At 36.1% G+C, this 20,979-nt stretch overlaps 1 protein-coding gene across 1 annotated transcript; it reads left to right on the forward strand.

The window, feature by feature from the left end:
* Positions 1-202: 202 nt before the first annotated feature.
* Positions 203-14,875, forward strand: LOC105420754 (BolA-like family protein). Its single transcript, XM_088860614.1, has 3 exons — positions 203-1,292; positions 12,660-12,727; positions 14,188-14,875. Exons 1-3 carry the CDS (start codon positions 1,032-1,034, stop codon positions 14,339-14,341), a joined length of 483 nt encoding a protein of 160 aa, XP_088716740.1. The 5' UTR covers positions 203-1,031; the 3' UTR covers positions 14,342-14,875.
* The last annotated feature ends 6,104 nt before the right edge of the window (positions 14,876-20,979 follow it).

Consider the following 20,979-nt stretch of genomic DNA (forward strand, 5'->3'; position numbering starts at 1 on the left):
CCAAAAAGAGAAAATGTAGCCCGCCCCATACTGGGTAGTTGCTAAAATTACCACATGTTGAGCAAGTATGGAGAAGGAAGTCTATTGGTTCTAACCCTACAACATCACCTGGGGGGAAAGTCAGCAGTGGAAATTCAAATTTGAAAAGGGGTGTGTCTACAATGGCTACTAGTTCTTCTGGTGTTCCGGTAGAATGTGTGCATGACAACTCTTTTTTTCCTGGATCAGCATATAAAAAAGGTGAACTATCTAGGCAGATGAATGGGTCTACACCTTTATACAAACAGGATACATCCCATCAAAACACTATTGTGAAGTCGATGGTCTCTGAACCTATGCTCGTCATACAAGTGGAGAATCCAACGGCGATGAGAGACTAGAAAAGATGTTTCTTATCTTTGGTCTCAGTTTTTATTTCTATTCAATTCTCTCTTCTCTAGAAAAATTATAAGTTATGCACTCATGGCTGCACAAAATGTCAATATCATTGATGCACAAGACCAAAAGCTTTTCTAGAAATTTACACCTTCGCAATGGGAAAGCAGAAGTAGTTACCCTCAGATAGTATCGATGATGGGCACTAAGAGCATCACCAATTCTAATTGCCAAGTCTTCTGATTCATTGGAAGAAGGTCTCTCTCCCAGATCGGCAATATAGTCCAATAAAGCGCATAAGAGGGCTGAGCTGAGAGGAAGGTGGAATAAATGTCACCTTATTTTAACTATTTTTGGAGTCTAAAATTTTATAATTAGATATATTAAATTTTTTTTACATGTTATGATAAATTTTGGTTGCAAAAACGACACCCAAAGATATTGTACTCAGGTGGTGATTCTAAAGTGACTCGCGAAACTTCATAAGGGGGGTTTTGCTGAAGGGAGTAAATATACAATTTACTCTCGCGGGAGTATTATTAACATTGTCTTGCATACCGCACAAACACAGATATATCATTCTCGGAGAAAAAGAGATTAAAAAATCCAACCTTCTTTCTTCAGTCGCTAAAATCACAAAAGAAGGGAAGGAAACAATGGCGGCTACTCTGGTTCGCCCTTGTGCTGTTGTTATGTCCAGGCCTCTTCTCCGTATTGCTTTTCCGCCTTCCTTTCTCTTTAAACCCCTCTTTTCGAGTTCGACGTTTCATTCGATCTCTTCCTCTTCTCTAAGGAGAAACCCTCGATTCAATGTCGGTGAAAGACGTTTCCTTGTGCGCAATCTCAGTAGCAGAGCTTCTCAAGTCTCTGAATCTGGCTCCATTGACTCCCCGTTGATGGAATCCATGCAAAAAAAGGTGAGAAATGGTCATTTCGTTTCAATTATAATTTTATGGATGATCTATTTTGTTTACCCACTTTTCAGTAGATTTCTTTTTGGATATGTTAGAGATAGCATGCAATTCAGTGAACAATTTGGTTGTATCATGTAGAGGAAATCTGGTGAACACAGGAATGTAAGTTGTCATTTATCTTATTCTCTTTTATTGCTTGTATCGCTGAAAATGTTGTAAGTACTTGTTCTTATACAAAGAAATGTATTGTAATTTCATGAACAAAAAAGTGCATGATTTTTAGGTATGTGAGTATGTCCATTTTGAAATTAAATGAGATAAACTAGTTGATTTAGGTGGATAGGTTCTCTGCTACTATAAGGAAAAAGACAGATTCTTGTTGTCATATAATTTGAAAGATGAATAAAAAAATGTATTTTCATTGACAAAAAACTAGTGAATTTTAGGTATGTCTGCTCTGAAATTAAAGGATGTAAGTTGACTTAGTTGAATGGGTTCTGATGACTAGATATCTGGTGTTACTGGGCCTCCTATATAGGTCCTTCTGGGTTTTCTGTTCAATCATGGCTTTGTGGTTTATTTCTATCGGCTTAGACACCTAGAGTTGTAAGAGACAACATGCATCTTTGAGTAATTAAGAAGAGTCCCATGTAATTACGCCATCACACCATAAGAAAAGCACTTACATGGGTCGGTCATGAAAATCCTCTAAAGATTATGAAAGCATACATAGGAAGTGAAGAAATGCATTATCAATTACTGTCATTAACTGCTAGGCAGTTGCTTGCCTCAATTGGTCAAGAAACCTGAGTAAGGAATCATGTTTTAGAACTCTTGCTCTTCTTGAACGATGTAAAACTCCCTCATTAGCAATTCAACTTTGCGAAGGATAACTCAAGAAATCCAGAGTTTCTAGTTTCTAGTTTCTACCTCATGGAGAATTCTCACATTTGTTCTTGTATATTATGATCGTCTCTAGGTTTTTCTGAGAGTTCTTGATTAGGGAGAGGATAACATTGGGATTCAATGGAGTTGTCACTCAATCAATTGATGTGTCACTCAATCTAAGTTTGTTTGAGCATTTTTTATTCAGAATGTGTGCTTTGGGAGGCATTAGGTTTGCAAAAATTGTGGTAGAGTGACCTCACATAAAGGAAGAGGTCTCCAGAAGTTGACACCAATGGCTATTTGCATAGGAATTGAGAAAAGTAACATGATGACCAAGCAGACAAAGTGAGTAAGATTTTGCCATGTTGGCAATGATAGTGTTATTTTTTTGGGATATTATGAAAATCCTAGTCCTCAATGCATCTCTCTCATATTGCTAATCTTTGTGAGAGCTGGCACTGCTGGTGGAGGGAGGCTTGCATGAGCTTTTATGTAGCTTAAACTCATATTACCTCTTTTAGATGCAATATATTGAAACTTCTCTTTTGTGATGTTTTATACGTATTTATCCACTAAACAATTCATTAGATTGCCATGTGCATGAGATGGAACAATATACTAGGGTTAAAACAAATCCACTAGGTTACTCCATTATTATTATTATTTGGTAAATAGATCTTTGAATGGTCCATTCTATCTTTCTTCTAATATTTTTTTATTTTTTAGATCCATGAATGGCCCCTTCAAAAAAGGTAGCTTGTCGAAAGGATTAACCATCCTTTTCAACAGAATTAGGAATAACAATCTTATTTTCAGTTCTATATCCTGCCTTCTCTCCACTTGCGAGAATGGGTTATGGGTCTAGCAAGGACCTTACTGGAAAGGAATATCAGGGGTCTAAACTCAACAGAATTAAGTGAGTGTATAGGTTCAGAAAATTATAGAAGTCCCCATTAGCTTGGAGTTGTGCAAGTCACAATCCCAGTATCAATATTTGAAAACTTGTTGTCACTAGCTTAGACTCGCTTGAAAGACTTAGACATGGTAGGGTGCCCACCCCTATTGAAAAACCTTAGGAACCTGCTGTTTCTCACTGGTTACCTAGGTTAATGTATAATTTTCACATAGACTCAGTGGAGTTGGACTGGCTGACTTGGGCTTGGCCGTGCGTGGTTCCGAAACTAAGTCCATGTTTTCAATCATCACTCAACATGAAGTTGAGAGCTCCATAAAAAAAGAATAAGATAATGGATTTGATCATTTGGTTGAAACATGTGCACAGGAATTTGCAAATGATGCCAAACGCAGCCCTAGAATGCTGAATTGTCAGTAACATATGTTCCTTCTTGATCTTGCATCACAATCTGGAATGACCACCTTTAGTTTCCAAGTATGGTTTCATATGTGGGCACAGTGTCTTTTCACATATTTCCTTACTTGAACCTCTATTGTGCTCAATGAAACACACACCAAAATCAGGAAGCATGGGAAAGAAGTCACAGAAGCCCTTTTAGAAAGAAATATGATTTGATGTACCATGGATGACAATGTTCGATAATGAACTCAGTATGAGAGAGAACAAACTTTTCATTCACACAAAAGCAAAGTACATAGGCCTTTGTATATATGTGGGAATAACGTGACTCTCAAGTTTCTAGGAAGATTAGTCCTACTAGAGGACTAGTCCTATACATAACACCATTTTCAAAACATGAATGTTATCCCTTCACTAAAATATTGCTATAATGGGATAAGCCATGTAATACTCAACCTTATTCTATGGCTTTTTCAAAGCCAAACTGTCATGTTATTCAACCCTAAACACATTCCTAATACAACCAGGACTCTTATTTACTAATTTTTATTATTACTTTTTAATATTATTTTTTGCTCAAAACAAAGACCCTTGAAAGATCAAGGTGTTAAGTTTTGCGTGGCCTTCTCTGCTCCCATTAGCTCGGCCCCTTCGATGTATGAAAGAGTCAACGGTAACACATGACCCCTCCTATCAGCCTAGATTTGTGGTATTCTCGCCTCGCTCATGTTGCATTTGATAAGTTACAGATAATGTCAAAGTGACAAGTTGTGAGGGACCTTAAGTTGGCATCAAACAGTGTGTGCAGGCTGCCAATATAGAGAAGTGCATCAACAACATTCCCTCTAACAAAGTCCTTCTCGAAGGTTCCTGTGGAGATGATCCACTTCGATGCATGTGGGCCGATGGAGTGCCAATCCGTTGGTGGCAAGGTGTTACTTCCTCATCTTTGTAGACAGTTACTCATGCTACATGTGGGTGTATCTTTTGAGGGAGAAGTCCAAAGTGTTCACTAGGTTCAATGAATTCCGTGAACAAGTTTAGGGAGAGATCGGTCACAAGATCAGGTGCTTGTGGACTGATAATGGTGGCGAGTATATGTTGAACAAATTCAATACATACTTGAAGGAATGTGGAATAAAGCGACAACTGACATGTGCATAAAATTCACAACAAAATGGATTGTAGAGAGAAAGAATAGGCATCTCCATGAGACGATGCGGAGCATGACGCATGGGAGAAATGTACAGCTCTAGTATTGGGCAGAGTGCATTCGTACTGCAGCTCATGTTATCAATTGTATGTCGCTGCCATGGTTGGGCTTCGTGTCACCATACGAGAAGCTTACATGAAGGAGACCGACCGTGAGCTATTTCAGCGTGTTTGGGTGCGTGTCTTATGTCATGGTGCCGAAGCCACAACGAACCAAGTTAGCAAAAAAGGCCATGTGAGCAATGTTCATTGGTTATGACGAGCAAAAGAAGGGTTGGCGATGCATGAACCCTTCTACTGGGAGAGTTTATGTCTCCAAAGATAGTGTGTTCAATGAAGCCTAGTCATGGTGTCGGCTGAAAATGTGGCCTTTCCAAACTCTCCTTGTCTTGCCAAAAAGATGAAGGCAGGGTTAGAGACAATTGGTCCTCCATAGGACACTGATAACGGTGTCGCTGACTGTATTGCCTATGAAGTTGTAGGAAAACAATGGACAAGGTTCAAAAGTGATAGTTGTCGCCCATGTTGTTGGGTGGTGGAAGTTCCAAGAGTAGGTCAGTCAACCCATAGAAGATGGGTACATGACAAGATCATGATGCGGCAAGTGATTTGCAAGTATCCTCTACACCAGAAGAGTTGTGACCATTGCAACTTGATGATCTTGAAGGAGTTGAAGTTAGAGAGAACAGTTGCATAGGTCTACTTGGATTCACAATCCAAATCTGAAGCATGCAGATGTAGCACATGCACAAGAGGTGTCAGTTGTGCACTATGGTGTCTCTGACAATTATGAGATTGTCGAGCCAGCCTCATTTGATGAGGTAAAGAATGTGGTTGAATGGCAAACTACAGTGCAAGAAGAATTTGATGTCTCAAGAAGAAACAGATGTGGGAGCTAGTCTCATGACATCAAACATGGGTGTCCAAAGTCAATAGGCAGTCAGATGGCATGTTGATCGTTGCAAGGCGAAGATCACGACTTTGCCTGTGTTGATCGCTAGGGTTGAGAATTGACCCAATCCGGATCCGAAACTTGTATTTCGGACCGTATTCAGATCCAGATATGGACCCAAAATTTGGATCCGAAATCCGGATCCAGACGTAAAAGTCAGGTCCGAATTGAAATCCTGATCGGATATAGGTGCTGGTGGATGCGATCCGGATCCAACTTGATTTTGTTGAAATAGTAAATTATTATATAAATATTTTTAAATAGTATATATATATATATATATATATAGAGAGAGAGAGAGAGAGAGAGAGAGAGAGTAATCCGGATCTGGATCCGATGTATACTATTTGGATCTGAATCTAGATCTGGATCCGAATATCCAGGATCAGGTTTGGACCTGGATTTGATGTATATATGTATACTATTTGGATCTGGATTCGGATCTGGTTGGATTCGGCCTTGATCCAACCCGTTCTCACCCCTATCGCACTCGCGGTAAGCAAAGCATGGAAGCTTTGGCAGATGGACGTGAGGGACACGTTTCTGCATGATTAGTTAGATTGCGGGATTTACCTGGAGCACCCACGTGGATTCGAGTGTAGTGAAAGGCCGCAACATGTGTGCAAGTTGCGAAATGCTCTGTACGGGCTGAAACAGGCTCCATCAGCATGGTGCAGAAAGATTGTTGAATTCTTGGTACATGCGAATTCAAGCTTGTTTGTGAAGGAAGAGGCAGGAAAGTTCGCAATTGTGCTAGTCTATGTGGATGACTTGATCATCACTGGTGATGATGTGGAAGAGATCAAGAGCATTCATGACAATCTTTCTGTGAGGTTCAAGATGAAGGAGCTAGGGGAGCTTAGTCACTTTCTCGACTGCGAAGTAGATCGACACAAAAAGGATCTATTCCTGTGACACAAAAAGAAGTATGCAATGGACTTGTTCTTGATGGGGAACTGCAAAGCTATCTCAACACTTGCTGAAGTTAAGGGGAAGTTGAAAGTGATGTGGAGAAAGAACTCACAGTTGTATGGATGTACAACAGTAAGTTGGAAGTCTAATATATTTGACTCTTTAATGACCAGGTTTTGCTGTCACAGTTGGTGTTGTTCGTAGGATCATGTAGAAACCATGAAAGCCTCACCTAGAAGTAGTTCGACATATTTTATGGTATGCGACAGGTAAATTGAATTATGGGATTCTTTGTGAGCGGGTTTGACATGTGATAGTCGGGCTGTGTCATGCGTATTATGCGGGTGACTTGATGACCCGCAGATCGACTATTGGGTATGCGTTCAGCTTGGGGTCAAGTGCAATCTCTTGGTGTAGAAAGAGGCAACAGATGATGTCATTGTCTAGAACAGAAGTTGAGTGCCGAGAAGCATCTATGGCAGCTGAAAAATGTGTGTGGCTAATGCAGCTCATGCAAGAATTGAAGTAAGATACATATTACGCAGTTGGACTAAACTGTGATAATGAGAGCACCATATAGCCTGGAGAAAATCCGGCGTTTCATGCAAGGAAGAAATAGATCGCGATGCATCACCACCTCATTTGGGACGAGGTGCTGACTGGATACATAAACCTTTTACATGTGGCAATAGAGGAGTGGATTGTCGACATGGTCACGAAAGATTTGCATTTTCTGAGGTTTACACAGTTTAGAGGACAACTGGGCGTCTTGACCAAAGAGTCAGTGTTGAGGGGGATTGTTGAGAGTCACCACTGACTCTCGCACATGGCGAAGGGCCTAGGCTGTCGGGAGCAATGAAAGCCGCTTAAAACTTAACATCTTGATCTTTCAAGGATCATTTGTAATTACCACAATTGTTAGGGTCTTTGTTTTGAGTAAAAAAAAAAAAAGATAACAAAGTAAAAATAAAAATAAGAGTCTTAGTTGGATTAGGATTGTGTTTAGGATTGACTAAATAGATTTCTGTTTGGTTTTGGAAAAAGCCACGTGATAGGGTTTAATGTATAGTTACCTGAATCGCCTATGAGGGTAGTGATTCCGTTTTGAAATCTCGATTCGGCATTTCCCTAGGCGAAAGTCGATTCTAAAAGAAAGGAATCACGTTTCTATTTTTGGCGAAACACGATTCCACCTAGTTTGGGAATCTCGATTCCACCTAGTTTAGGAATCTCGATTACTAGATTGCCGTAATCAAGATTCCATATCGAGGATTTTATGATTCTTAGTTACACAAGAATGCGATTCTACTTGTGAGAAACGTTGATTCCAAATTTTTTAGAATTGTGAATCCATATTGTTTGGAATCAAGTTTCTATATCGCAAACATCGTGATTCCTTGCTACACAACAATGCGATTTTACTTATGCTAAATGTTGATTCAAAGTATTAATGAATTGCAAATCCATGTTGTCAGGACGCAATGTGAGCATAGGGAGAGCAGAAACCTTTCGATGTGTGCTCAATCATGAGTGAGCGCGACATGTATGAGAGCGTGAGAGAATTTGAAGTTGTTGCACACGGCAATAAAATCAAAATTTAAAATATGAGTAATATGTGAGCATAGGGAGAGTAGAAACCCTTTGATGTGTGCTCAATCATGAGTGCGCGCGACATGTATGAGAGCGTGAGAGAATTTGAAGTTGTTGCACACGACAATAAAATCAAAATTTAAAATATAAGTAATATGTTAAATTTTTTATTTTCTTATTTACTAATATTCATCCTTCATTCCATGTTACTTTTTAAGAACTCTTAACAAGAATAAATAATACTAAAAAAATATGTTACTTCAAATTTAATAATGTTTGGTAAATGGTGTGGGTACTAAACTACTAATGTAATAATGTTTAATATATGATCAAAACTGTCATTTCTTCAAGTTGAATAGAAGGATAAAAATGCTTTTCTTTAAGGAAAATAAGAAGATAATATGGATATGAGCGAAGTGCCCTGTGTAGTGTTTTAGGTTAAATTAATCATTAAATATCTAAGAAATTAACTAAAAATTGGCTAACTCAATTTTCAAAAGTCAAAAGACTCAAAACTACATTTAACAAAGAAGAATTACTATGTCATGTACTTATTTTATAATTTAAGGAAAGGAGATAAAGGGAGCTTGCCCTTGTTTTTACTCCTTGTATGCCGTAGATTAGCTTCAGACCTTGTAGGCATAATAGGGTTATCGCTAGATCGAGTCCATTGTATGGGATTGTCCACAAAGATATCATAAAGGTTGACATTAGTACTTGGAGTCTTGGACTGAATATATACACACCAAAATTCGATTTTGTAGTAATTGGTAAATTTATATATTTTCTAAATATTTCTCTCATATGCCGGAGGGATTTGTTTCACAATTCTAGTTAGGGGAGAATCTCGATTGCAATATGGGGAGAACCACGATTCCGGAATGGTGAGAATGATGATTCCCAGTTGATGGAGACAATGATTCTAGAAATTTAGGAATCACGATTCCATATTTTTAGGAATCACGATTCCATCAACCACAGAAACAAGTGGGGTCATGTGCGATTCCATAGGTATGAAACGCGATACCAACATGAAGGGGCATCGATTCTTGCAAATAGGAAACACGATTTCGAATTTTTTGAATCGCTTTCGAAATAGTGAGAATCAATTTTCTCAAATCTGAATCGTACGGACAGCGATTCCTAGATTCCGAAACTTTTGATACACACGATTCCCCGATTCCGATTCCAAAAACAATTCGGAATCACAGATATTTCCAACAACTATAGTTAAATGTTATATGGGTTTATCCCATTCTAGCAATATTTTATTGCAGTGATAACATCCATGTTTTGAAGTTGGGATTACATGTAGGACTTGCCTTCTAGTAGGACTAATCTTTCTAGTTTCTTGAGAGTCAAGTTACTCGTATGTGTATATAAAGGCATAACTACTTTGCTTTTGTTTGAATGAAATGTTTTTTCTCTCTAAGCGTCAGTTCATTGTTGAACATTGTCTTCCTTGTACATCAAGTCATGTATTTCCTTATAAAAAGGCTTCAGGGATTTCATTCCCTTGCTTCTTGTTTTTGTATGCTTGTGTGCCCTATTAATTGTAGGTGTTCGGTTCGTGTTCCTCTCATAGTGTGACTCTACATGCTTGTAACATTTTGAGGCAATTGACTTATTCAAAATAAAGGATACAGGGAAAAAGAAGGGAGGGGAAACAAGGACTCTGCCTTATTTTTGAAGTTGTTATTTTGAAATGAGTGTCAGACATACAGTTTTAAGGTTCTTTGTATTTTGCGTCCATTACCAAAATTTGTTGGGTTTTGAAAACCTCAAAACAAATGTAAATGTTCTTTATAGTTAAGACATTTTGCTAGCCTGAGGAGGTACTATCTATCTTTTATGCTTTTAATATGTGCAAATATTATTCTATCCAACTCCATTATCAAAAAAATAAATAAAAATATTCTATTCAACTTTCATCCATGCCCTCCCTTAAGTTAGCAGGTTTTCTCAAACTAAATCTCACTCTTTAAAAATCAAACTTGTTTTTCTTTCATAAGAAAAATCTCATTAACACGTTTTTATGCCTTTGAAAGATGATTTATTCAATATCATTGTTGTCAGTGGTAGGGCGGGTGTAGGAGTGCAATTAGGGGATCATTCTTGCTAGGAGTTCCCTAGTTTGGGAGTGCCCATACCGTGAATATATAAAAATGGAAGAGATGATTGACAAATTTTAAGTAATAGTTGGATGCAAAATTTATATATAAAAAATTAATGATTTTACTTACAAATAAATTTACTCAAATAAAATTTGACAACAATAACTCATATTTATTTAGTTGAATTTTCTCCTATATAAGTACTTCATAATGCTATACTAAAAAATATTTAGTTAATCTTACATTGTAAATGATAGTAAATGATATTATTTCATTCAATTGACATATGAGACATGCCTTTTCTTTTCACATATGCCCCTTCATTTCAATGTTTCTTTTTCCGAAGAGAGCTTGAAACAGAGTGAGCAAATAAGTGTAGAAATACAAAGAGAATCTGAGATCATTCTCTTGCACATTTTTTAAAAAGATGAGGAGTCTGTAACAGAAGTTGGACCCATTATTTCCTATGTTAAATATGATTTTGGGAGCATTGAATTCAAAATTCTCTATTTGTGATCGGTGCAAATTTAAGATCTCTTTCCCTTTGAAAATATTTTTGCTTTTTGAAAAATATCCTATGGACATGTATTTATTGTTTCCAGTTGGCATGAGTTCATATTTTTTCCTTCCCGAATTTTCATTTTATTTTTATAATTTTTCTTTTTACTCATTTTCTATGGGTTTTGAGCATCCGCCCTAGTTTGAATGGGGAGCTCTATAAACCCCAACTCACGTAACTTTTAAAAAGGATGGAAAGGCTTGGAAAATGGAGAAAAAAAGTGAGTAAATATCTCTTTCGCCTTGAGTGTTATTGAAACTCTACTACTTTGAAAAGAGGAGGGAGAAACATTTTGCAAAAAGAATACTCCCCTTTGCCCGTAACCCTAGGTTAACTAAGCCTTAACCCACCTTAGTTAAGTTTCTATACTTAACCAAGGGTTTCCTAAACCTTAACCCAACCACACCTCCTAACCCAACCATCTAACCCACATCCTATCCTACTCCATACCTTACCCTCAAGTCTACACCATACCTCACACTTAATCCTACACCTTACTATACTCCACACCATACCATACTCCCTAACCCCTACCATACCGTACTCCTTGGACTATAGCTAAACTATAAAATGGGAGACGAAACAAGAGGAAACTGTTACTGAGAATCAGAGCAGGGGCAGAGAAGCCTTACATGATGGTCATATAGAAAAATCTGAGTGCATAGTTATTGGGAGCGGGAGCCAGGGATTGACCCATGGCTGAAGCTCCCTAACTTGGGAGCATTGATTAGGGAGTAGCCCCTGATATATGTACTATATCTATATGGAGCCCCCTTTATAATACATATTAATACATATCTTATTTCAAAGTGATATTTAAAAAATTATAAAATATGCAGCATTAATTATTTCAAAGTGATTTTTAAAAAATTCAAAATGCAGTACTAATTAATTCAAAGTGATATTTAAAAAATTCTAAAATATGTAATCTACTTTTTTAGTGTACTTATACACATGCAGAATGAGAAAAATAGAAAAGAAAATAGAAAAGAAATATTGAAGTGCACAAGAAGAAAGCAAAAGCACTAGGATAACACTTCTTAATACTCATATTAAGGCTTCACCATTGTTTGGTATTGTATTATCCTTATTTGCCATACAGTGCATCTTATGTTCTTCAGAAAAGTTACACAACTGTTTCATTGTGGCTACTCTGAAGACTAGTGCCTCCTTTTTTGTTAATGTGTTTGTTGCCAATAAGAATGGGTTGTATTGTACCAAGTGATATGGGGAGTGCGCAGATTTATAGATTAACCATGTTTAATTGGCCATGGTTCCCCCTTTCATGCATGTGTGGGTTTGATGGACTTCTTGAATTAAACATCAAATGTATTACCCCTGTTAGCCATTTTGTGACCCAAAGTGCCTGAACCTTGATTGTTGGAACTAGTCGTTCCTCTCAGTAAATGCATCATGTTTATCTTGTGACTATCCATACAATTTACCCATAAATACATTGGATATAGCTGGTATCCATCCAGTTGCACCAGAGTCGATTTGTTTAAATGTATGCAGTCAATTGATTTGCCACTTGGCTCTTGACATTTATGTGAAAGTTCTGTATGGTGCATGTCTGTGACATCTAGGTGAACACCAATCAGGTCATGATTAAAACAAATGAAATAGATTATGAAGTAACCACTTCAATCGACATAACTATATAAAGTTTTAGGACATAATGTCATCAAAACAAAGGTCAATAAGCAAGTTTGATTGTTGCATATGATACATTGTTTTCTTGGTAATCGGATAAACTTTTTGCATTCAAAATGTTATTTATTTATTGTCTTTTTCCATGGGTTTATTTATTAATTTGTACCATTGTCAGATCAAGGAGCAATTGAGTGCAGATGCAGTCATTGTCAAGGATGCCTATGGAGATGGTCGACATGTGAGGTAGTCTATTTTTCCATTGATAAGTCGTAACATGTTGTGCTTGATGCACGTGAACAGTCAACATAGTGTTTGTCTTTTGGAGAGTGCCTTCCTCTTCTACTTATGTGATATTTGTGAGCCCCTGATAGAATAATTTTTGATGCTTCATCCCAGTCTCCTTAACTTCCAACTTCTGAACTAGCAAAAGAATAGAACAATATGCCATAACTTGATACAATAATCCTCCCATTCAAACTAGATAATGTATGGCAGCTATTCTTAGCTTGCTTGCTAGAAAGTGGTGATAGAAATGTTATGTTAGTTATTCTTGAGTTACTTGTTGGAAAGTGCGAATGAACATGTCTGCTAACTGACAATTGACTTATGGTATAACAAGTTCTCACAACTCTTTCTGTGAGTTCTGTCTAAGAAAGTGACTAAGTGAGCCTACCTATATATGCTTTTGTTGTCCTGGAATACCATGTGGCAATGTGTAGGCCTTTGTTAAGAAAAAACCAAGAGATTCTCAGTCAGGAAATTGCAATCTGCACATATCCACAAGGATACCTGCTTTGTTGCTTGAGCATAAAACTGTTTTATACTTGTAGGATAGACAAAAGTAAGTAGTGATGCATCTTCGATTGAAGGATCAGTCAACACGTTCCACATCTCTCTCCCCAGTATCTAAATTAATTAACCCTGTTAATTGCAACAGTTGTGGCACTAACTTTGTTGCCTCTGCGTATCCTTTGGACATCAATATATTGTCCTTTTCAATAGTCTGATTTTGGATTCTTGCTGACTGCATGCATAAGGTATGGTTGGTTGATTTTGAGAGAAATGAAAATGATTGGATGATTTTGAGATAAATGAAAATGCTGAGTAGTTTTTGATACATTTTTTCTTGTTTGGTTCACCAGAGTGAATGTATACCCACTGATGCTTTGCTTAATGGCAGTATCACGAGGCATTCCTTGTAGAATCCCACTTTGTTTCTGGATTATACACGAGATATTTCCTTAAAGAAAACAAGGCCTTTATTGGAGCTCATTGTTTATAATCTCATGGATGTCTTAATTTTTTCACAATACTGATCTCAAACTTGTCATGTGAGTGATTCTTTATCTATCATCCAATACTATCAGGTATAGGGCGGCTGATATAAATTTTATTATGACTAAAGAATAATAAGAGGCTGCTCGTATTAGTCAACCTACTATATAGCCTCCCTTATTATGTTTCTCCCCTGACTAATTAATTAACTGGTCAGTATCTTCACTAAGTTTCTTATTAATATACTCTCCTAGACATCTACCGAAGTGGGGACATATGCTTTTCACATGTGGCTATATGAGAGAGAGAGAGAGAGAGAGAGAGAGAGAGAGAGAGAGAGAGAGTTCATCAGGGTTTCTGCAGAATGAATGGACTAACTTGTTCGTAAAGCCAGCTTACAAAACAGATTGTTTTGTATTATGGAACAGCATCGATGTTGTTTCCTCAGCATTTGAAGGACAATCTGCCGTTAACAGACAGAGGATGGTGTACAAGGCCATATGGGAGGAACTCCAGAGCACAGTTCACGCTGTTGACCAGATGACCACAAGGACTCCTGCAGAAGCTTCAGCCAAAGATTAAAACCATCGTAAGATGACAAAAATCGGTGATAGTCTAGTGGAATCAGCTGGCTAGTATTTATATCATCATTATTTGACCTTTATTTTGAGCTCATTTGGTTTTCTAAAATCTTCACAGATACATGCCTGGAGAGAGAGAGAGAGAGAGAGAGAGAGAGAGAGAGAGAGATCTTTTTTAATTTAGGTGGTAAAGGAGAGAGAGATCTTTTTTTATTTAGGTGGAAAAGGAGAGAGAGACATGATTGGAATTAACTGGGCATTTTTTGGGTTAAAATAGAGATTGGGTTTTCTGAGAGAGAGAGTGGATTTTTAGAGAGAAAGGGATTGGATTTTTAAGGAGAGAGAGTATATTCTGATTAGAGAGATAATGGGTTTTTAGGGAGCGATTGGATTTTTTGAGAGAGAAAATGGGTTTTTAGATATTAAGGGCGTATTTGATAAGTGAAAGTTTCTGAAAGTGGGAGTTAAATGTCCCACTTCCATGTTTGATATTACTATTTGGAAGTTGTAAAGTGGAAAGGCAACCTTTCATGCATCTTTTGTTTAGTGTTAAAAGGGGTTCATTTTTTGGAAGACCTCTCGACCATAAAAAATGATGGAAGAGCAGCCTTCCTTAATTTGTGGGTGTGTCCCTTCTACTCCCAAAAGCTTTATGTATCAAATACATCTTAAGAGAGATTGGGTTTTTAGAAAGAGAGAGATATTGGGTTTTTAGAGAGATATTGGGATTTTAGGGAGAGAATGAGTTTTAGAATGGAGAGATTGGATTTCTAGAGAGAGGGTTGTAAATTTTTTTTAAAATATACTAGTAGGTATTAAAAAAATAATAATAAATCGGTTGGCCCGGTCCATATGGGGCCGGGCTGTGCCTTATTGGGCCAATCAAAGGCATTTTTGGGCTGCCAAGCTAGTCATGCCCGTTGGGGCAAAATTTCCGAGCCTTTTTTGGGCCGGCTTGTTAAAGATCCGTTAACAGCGTTGTCCACAGTGGCTTGCCCGTTAGAGGTCCGGAGCATGTTAGTTAACCCCTTGGTGGCCCAAAACCGAGTCCTGCTCGGAAGCCCGAGGATTGGAACTGTCCATTGGCAGCCCTAGGTAGAATGAACTTTTTTAGTCCAAAAGAACCCTATATCCAATACGAAGGACCCACGTTTTGTAGGTATACATTGGCGAAAAGAAGTAAAGCCCCGCCTCAAATCCTCAGAAAGCAATTTGGGCATTGGAAATCTCTATGATGGCTCTAAAATCAATTTTGAACATTGACTATGAAATTTACAGCTAAAAAATGGTATAGATTTTACATATCCGTGATATTTTTAGGGTGAAATGGATGGTGTAGATAATTATTTATAATATGTGCTATTTTTAGTGCTTGAGATTCAAATTTTTTTCGCAACCATATTGTTCATGCCTAGATGATATATTTGAAGGTTTTCCGCTAGAATTGCTATTTTTGATGAGTTTTGAGATTATTTTGATAAGGTTGCAACCCTATCAAACCTTTTTCTATTAATTAATTTTATTAGGAAAAATAGTTATTAATAGAAGACTTATTTGATCGACAAAAAAACACCTTAAAAGAAAACAATTTTTGTTCAAGGAGTGTCAAGATTTTTATACAACGTTATTTTAAGATTTAAATTTCTTTATATAATGTCAAATATGAATTATACTAGCTGGGATTGGAGCTTTGTTCATGCTAGGAGAATATTAATAGCTCTACGATTACAATTATTAAATTAAGCAAAATATTATTAATTTTACTAATAAGGTTTTCAAAACATCATTTTAAAAACAAAAAATAGAATCAAATATTTTTTTTCTTATCTTTTTTGCATAAAATAAATCTATATTGTCAACCTTTATATAAGGTTGAGGCCCTGAACAATTGAATGAAGGTGCCCTTCAAAGATTTACGAGGTGAGGTTTTTTTGGATGTCATAAAACTCTCAAATTGATCATTTCGACCTCGAGATGTATGGATGTGAAAAAAAATGAATTTTAAGTTTGGAAAGTAGTGCATTTTGTAATGCATTATTTGGATCGTCAAATTTTAATATTTTTTGGTGTTTATAGATATGCTGGAATTACATTATTTTGGAAGCTTTAGATTTTATAATTCGAGATGAAAATAGCTCAGGTCATCACAAAGATTTTTATTACGATCTTTGGACATTATTTAGAAGTCCGTTTTATTTTGATTATTTGGGGCAATACAAACTACACCCTCACACACGCACGTGCACACACATTTGTACAATCACACACTCAAGACGTGCTAGACACTCGTGTCCATGTCCATGTAACATCAGTGAGAATAAGACGTTGATGGTGGTACATAAAAATATTTGTAATCTTTTAGCAACCTAACCTCCTACAATAATTATTACATTCTAAAGTTACAGGATGCACAACTGTCACGTTTACCTGTGTTACCATTAATTGATGAAACATGCTTTGAGTCTAGAAGAATGTTTTATGCTGCCATGTAATTCTTTAATCGTGCTTTTGTTAGGGCAACAGGGATGGTATAAGGTCATAATTATTTTTAACTATAGGACATGAAATCCAATAAATAAAAGTGTATCACAACATTTGAAAAATTTTATTTTGGATTTTATGCTTAAACAATGAAGTATCCCTAACTATCCAATTTCAAATCTTATGGTCAATGATGATTGTGATCAAAAGTAAATGGTTTCGTTACACAGATTTTCGTAATGTAATAAATGTTTTAAAAGCTGGAACTAGCCTATGCAATTGAAAATTTGAATCACATTCCCTCCCCCCCCCCTCCCCTCAACCCCCGACCCCCACCCAAAACAAAAAAAAAACAAAAACAAAATTGTTTTTTTTTTAAAATTAAGTTAATTTCAGTTTATGATAGAAAAAGCATCATTGTACTGTATATTTTGATGAAATTTTCAAAAGTTCAATTATAATGAAATCCGGTTCTTGTATTACACATTAAGGGGTCGTTTGGATATTTGAAAATGTATTGTTTGTGAAATATATTACTGACGTAATACATTATTACAACGCTACTGTTTGGCTATATCCGGAAGAAATATGGGAAATACATTATCAACATTTTACGAGCACTTGCTTATAAACTATCATTTCTTTCTTTTTTGCCACAAAATTTCACTGAAATGCGGAATTAAAGTCATCATCACACCATTCCAAAAATATTTTCTAATAATAACATCATCATTATTCTAAAATGATTTTCTAATAATAACTTGTACCATTATAAAGTCATACTTATTTTGCATACATTTGGCACTTACATGGAATCACATGTCTTCTAACGTGGTTAGACTTTGGTTTCAACATGATAAGTCATTGAAAAAATATGATTGGAATAACATGATTTTATTATGATAAGTCTTATTTTCATCTCTTTTTTATAGAAGTCTTTCAAATGTCTCTCTATATAATTTCAAATAAACAATAAATTTATGATATCAAATTCAAAATCTTTATCGTACAAGTTAAAAAATGGGAAGAAGTTTGATTAGTAAATTAAAAGGTTGAGTGCAGTAGAAAATTTTGAGACATTGGAGGAGGCTAAAGAGGTATCTTATTTCAATTGAGCTTTTACTAATCTCTTATGAGGATTATATTGTGTGAAATTTTTTATTATGATTGTGTTGTGTAATTTCTTATTGATTACTAATTATTATTTTTATTATTATATGAGAGCTCATGGCTTCGGATAAGGGTTACAACCCAATTGGGGATAAAGGGATGTAGAAATTGATGTACTCAAGAGAGTATAGAAATAGATGCGCATAGTATGTGCAAATACTATAGAAATAGATGTGCATAGTATGTGCAAATACTTAGTTGATTTGAGAGAGAGAAAGTATTTAGATGAGGGTTACAACCCAAATTAGGTATAAAGGGATGTAGAAATGGAAATAGATGCGCATAGTATGCGCAAATACTTAGTTGATTTGAGAGAGAAAAAGTATTCAGATGAGGGTTACAACCCAAATTAGGTATAAAGGGATGTAGAAATGGATGTGCGCCGTATATGTAAATACTTAGTTGAGTTCATAGAGAAAATAGAAATGGATGTACGCAGGAGAGAGGGAGAAGGGAGGGGCACAACATAGAGAATAATGGGAGATAGAGGATTTTTTTGGATAAGAGAAGCGCATAGATTACCCGTTAAGCGTTAAGCACGTAATGGATTTCACTGTCATTTTGAGCCTAGTTAGATTACCTCTTAAGCGTGTTGAGCATAGTTAGATTTCCTCTTAAGCGTGTAATGGTTAGTGTTGAGCATAGTTAGATTACCTCTTAAGCGTGTAATGGATTTCATAACCATTGTAAGCTTAATAGATTTCACGTATTTTGGAGAAATTTTATGTAGTTTATTTCTATTTTTTTATCGTTGAAGTGTGCCCAAATATGATAAATCTTATATTTCCTTGTAATATGTTTCCTATAATAGATTTTTATGTAGACCATGAATAGAGCAAATAACAATTATGGGTATCTATGGGAACTAAATAGCATACCTAGCAATTAGGTGGCCCCTAAATGGAGTAAATAACAATTATGAGTATCTATGGGAACTAAATAGCATATGTAGCAACACTGTGCACTTCCTTCTTAGGGCAAAGTATATATATATATATATATATATATATATATATATATATAGGTGCAGTTTCCATACCGATGCATATGTAGGTGTAGAGGTAAGGTGCACTTTCAAATTTAATGCCTATAGGCGAAAATGAATAGTGATTTTGCCTACCCTCATCATCGTCTAAGTTTCATCGCGCAGTCACAATTGTCCAGTAGTGTTTTATTTTTATTTTTTTCTATAAACTGGCATGACTTGAAATTTGGAGGGTATGTACATCTCATTGAGGCGCATTTAATAAAAATATAAAAATAAATTATCTGTGAAAAACAAATTGACAAAAATACCCTCAAAAATTTTTGGGGGTATTTTGGTCAATTTTTTCATATAAAATATTTGTTTTATATTTTTCAAAGATTCCCCTATTTTATATTTGTATTATATTTTTCAAAAATTCCCCTATTTGTTTTGTGAATACACGCGTCAAATTTTAAGTCATTTTGATTTGTAGAAAAAAATGAAAAATGAAATACTAGCAGACAATCGTGTTCGCGCGATGAACTTTGGACGGTGATGGGAGTAGGCGAAATCACTGCTCATTTTCGCCTATAGGTGTTGCGTAGTGTTTTCCATATCTATATATATACGAGGGACGGGTATTATCGTCTGACAGTTTTTCTAATAAGCTAATAGTTAAATATATATATAGGAGGGACGGGTATTATCGTCTAATGGTTTTTCTAGGAAGCTAATAGTTGATTGCCAGATCTAAGTGGGTAAGGCATGTGCTGAGACCATTCAAGTCGCCTTTGTGCATATGCACTCAACTCGCTGGGTCTTAGTCAAAGGTACAACCAATTACGTTCTGTCCTTCTATAGTGAATTCATCAGCACTAGATGATTCAATTACAAATCAAATCAAAAAAATCGTTTTAATAAAAAAATATATAAGCCATCCATTTAGTGCGATCTTAGATTTAAGCCTTAGAAGGATCTTTTCCCTTTCTAATTTTTTTAGATAGATTTATTATCATTAGATTAACAATGCTAAAAAAGGAAAATTTAATTTTGAATTCATAAAGTTAAAGATCACGAAATGGATGGTTTAGATTTATTATTAGAAGGGGCTTATTTTGATTATATGTAAGGTGCAAATTACAATTTTTTTTGGATTGATTACTATTATTTTTTGATAGAAGTTCAAAGCTTTATTTATCATGAACTAAAAGAAACTATAGAGTTAGAGATAGTTGTCCCAGATAAACTTGTTCTACCTTTGGCAAGAGAATCTGTCGAGCCGTTGGCTTCATGAAAGACATGAACAAAAGAGCAAAAGAGAGGTATAGTTAAGTCCAAAATTTCCAACAAAAGAGACCGGAGTTCTTAGGGTTGTTTTTGCTCCAGTTTACATCATTTAATGACATTAAGAGAATCACCTTCCACCACACAAGGCGTGTCAAAATTTCTAGCAGTGAACAATTTCAGCCCATTAAGAAGAACCATCATCTCCACACAATTAGCAATTTTAACACCCAAAGGTCCAACAAAACAAAAGATCGCTAGTCCATTCCAATCTTTCACTATTCCTCCGAATCCAATAGGACTCGGGTAACTCCCATCAAAATTGAGTTTGAAACCCCAAACAAATGTGGTGTCCATCTCCCTTGAGGCCTACAGGTAAAAGGTTTCAACTGAAAGACATTTGAAAAATTCCTCCTCACATCCATCTCAAGAATGTCTTTACCCACTTTTGTAATAGAACAAGATAGCCAAATGGAATGTAAGATCTTATCCAACACGCAGCCAACAGACAAACAAATCCCATCAAACACCTTTCTATTTCTCTCATTCCAAACTTCTCACAGAATCATGCATCTTGAAATTTGCCATAAAACCAAACTAGTTGGTGGTAGCCACAGGACTCTTAAATTTGAAATAATCTATCGTATAGCCGCAAGCAATATCATACTATTGCCCAATTGGACAAAAAACCAATGCCAAATTTGTAGTGTCAAAGGGTAATGCAAGAATAAATGGGC

This window comes from Amborella trichopoda, chromosome 3 (assembly GCF_054954075.1).
Source record: "Amborella trichopoda isolate Santa Cruz 75 chromosome 3, AtrichopodaSantaCruz75HAP2 v2.0, whole genome shotgun sequence".
Classification (NCBI taxonomy): Eukaryota; Viridiplantae; Streptophyta; class Magnoliopsida; order Amborellales; family Amborellaceae; genus Amborella; species Amborella trichopoda.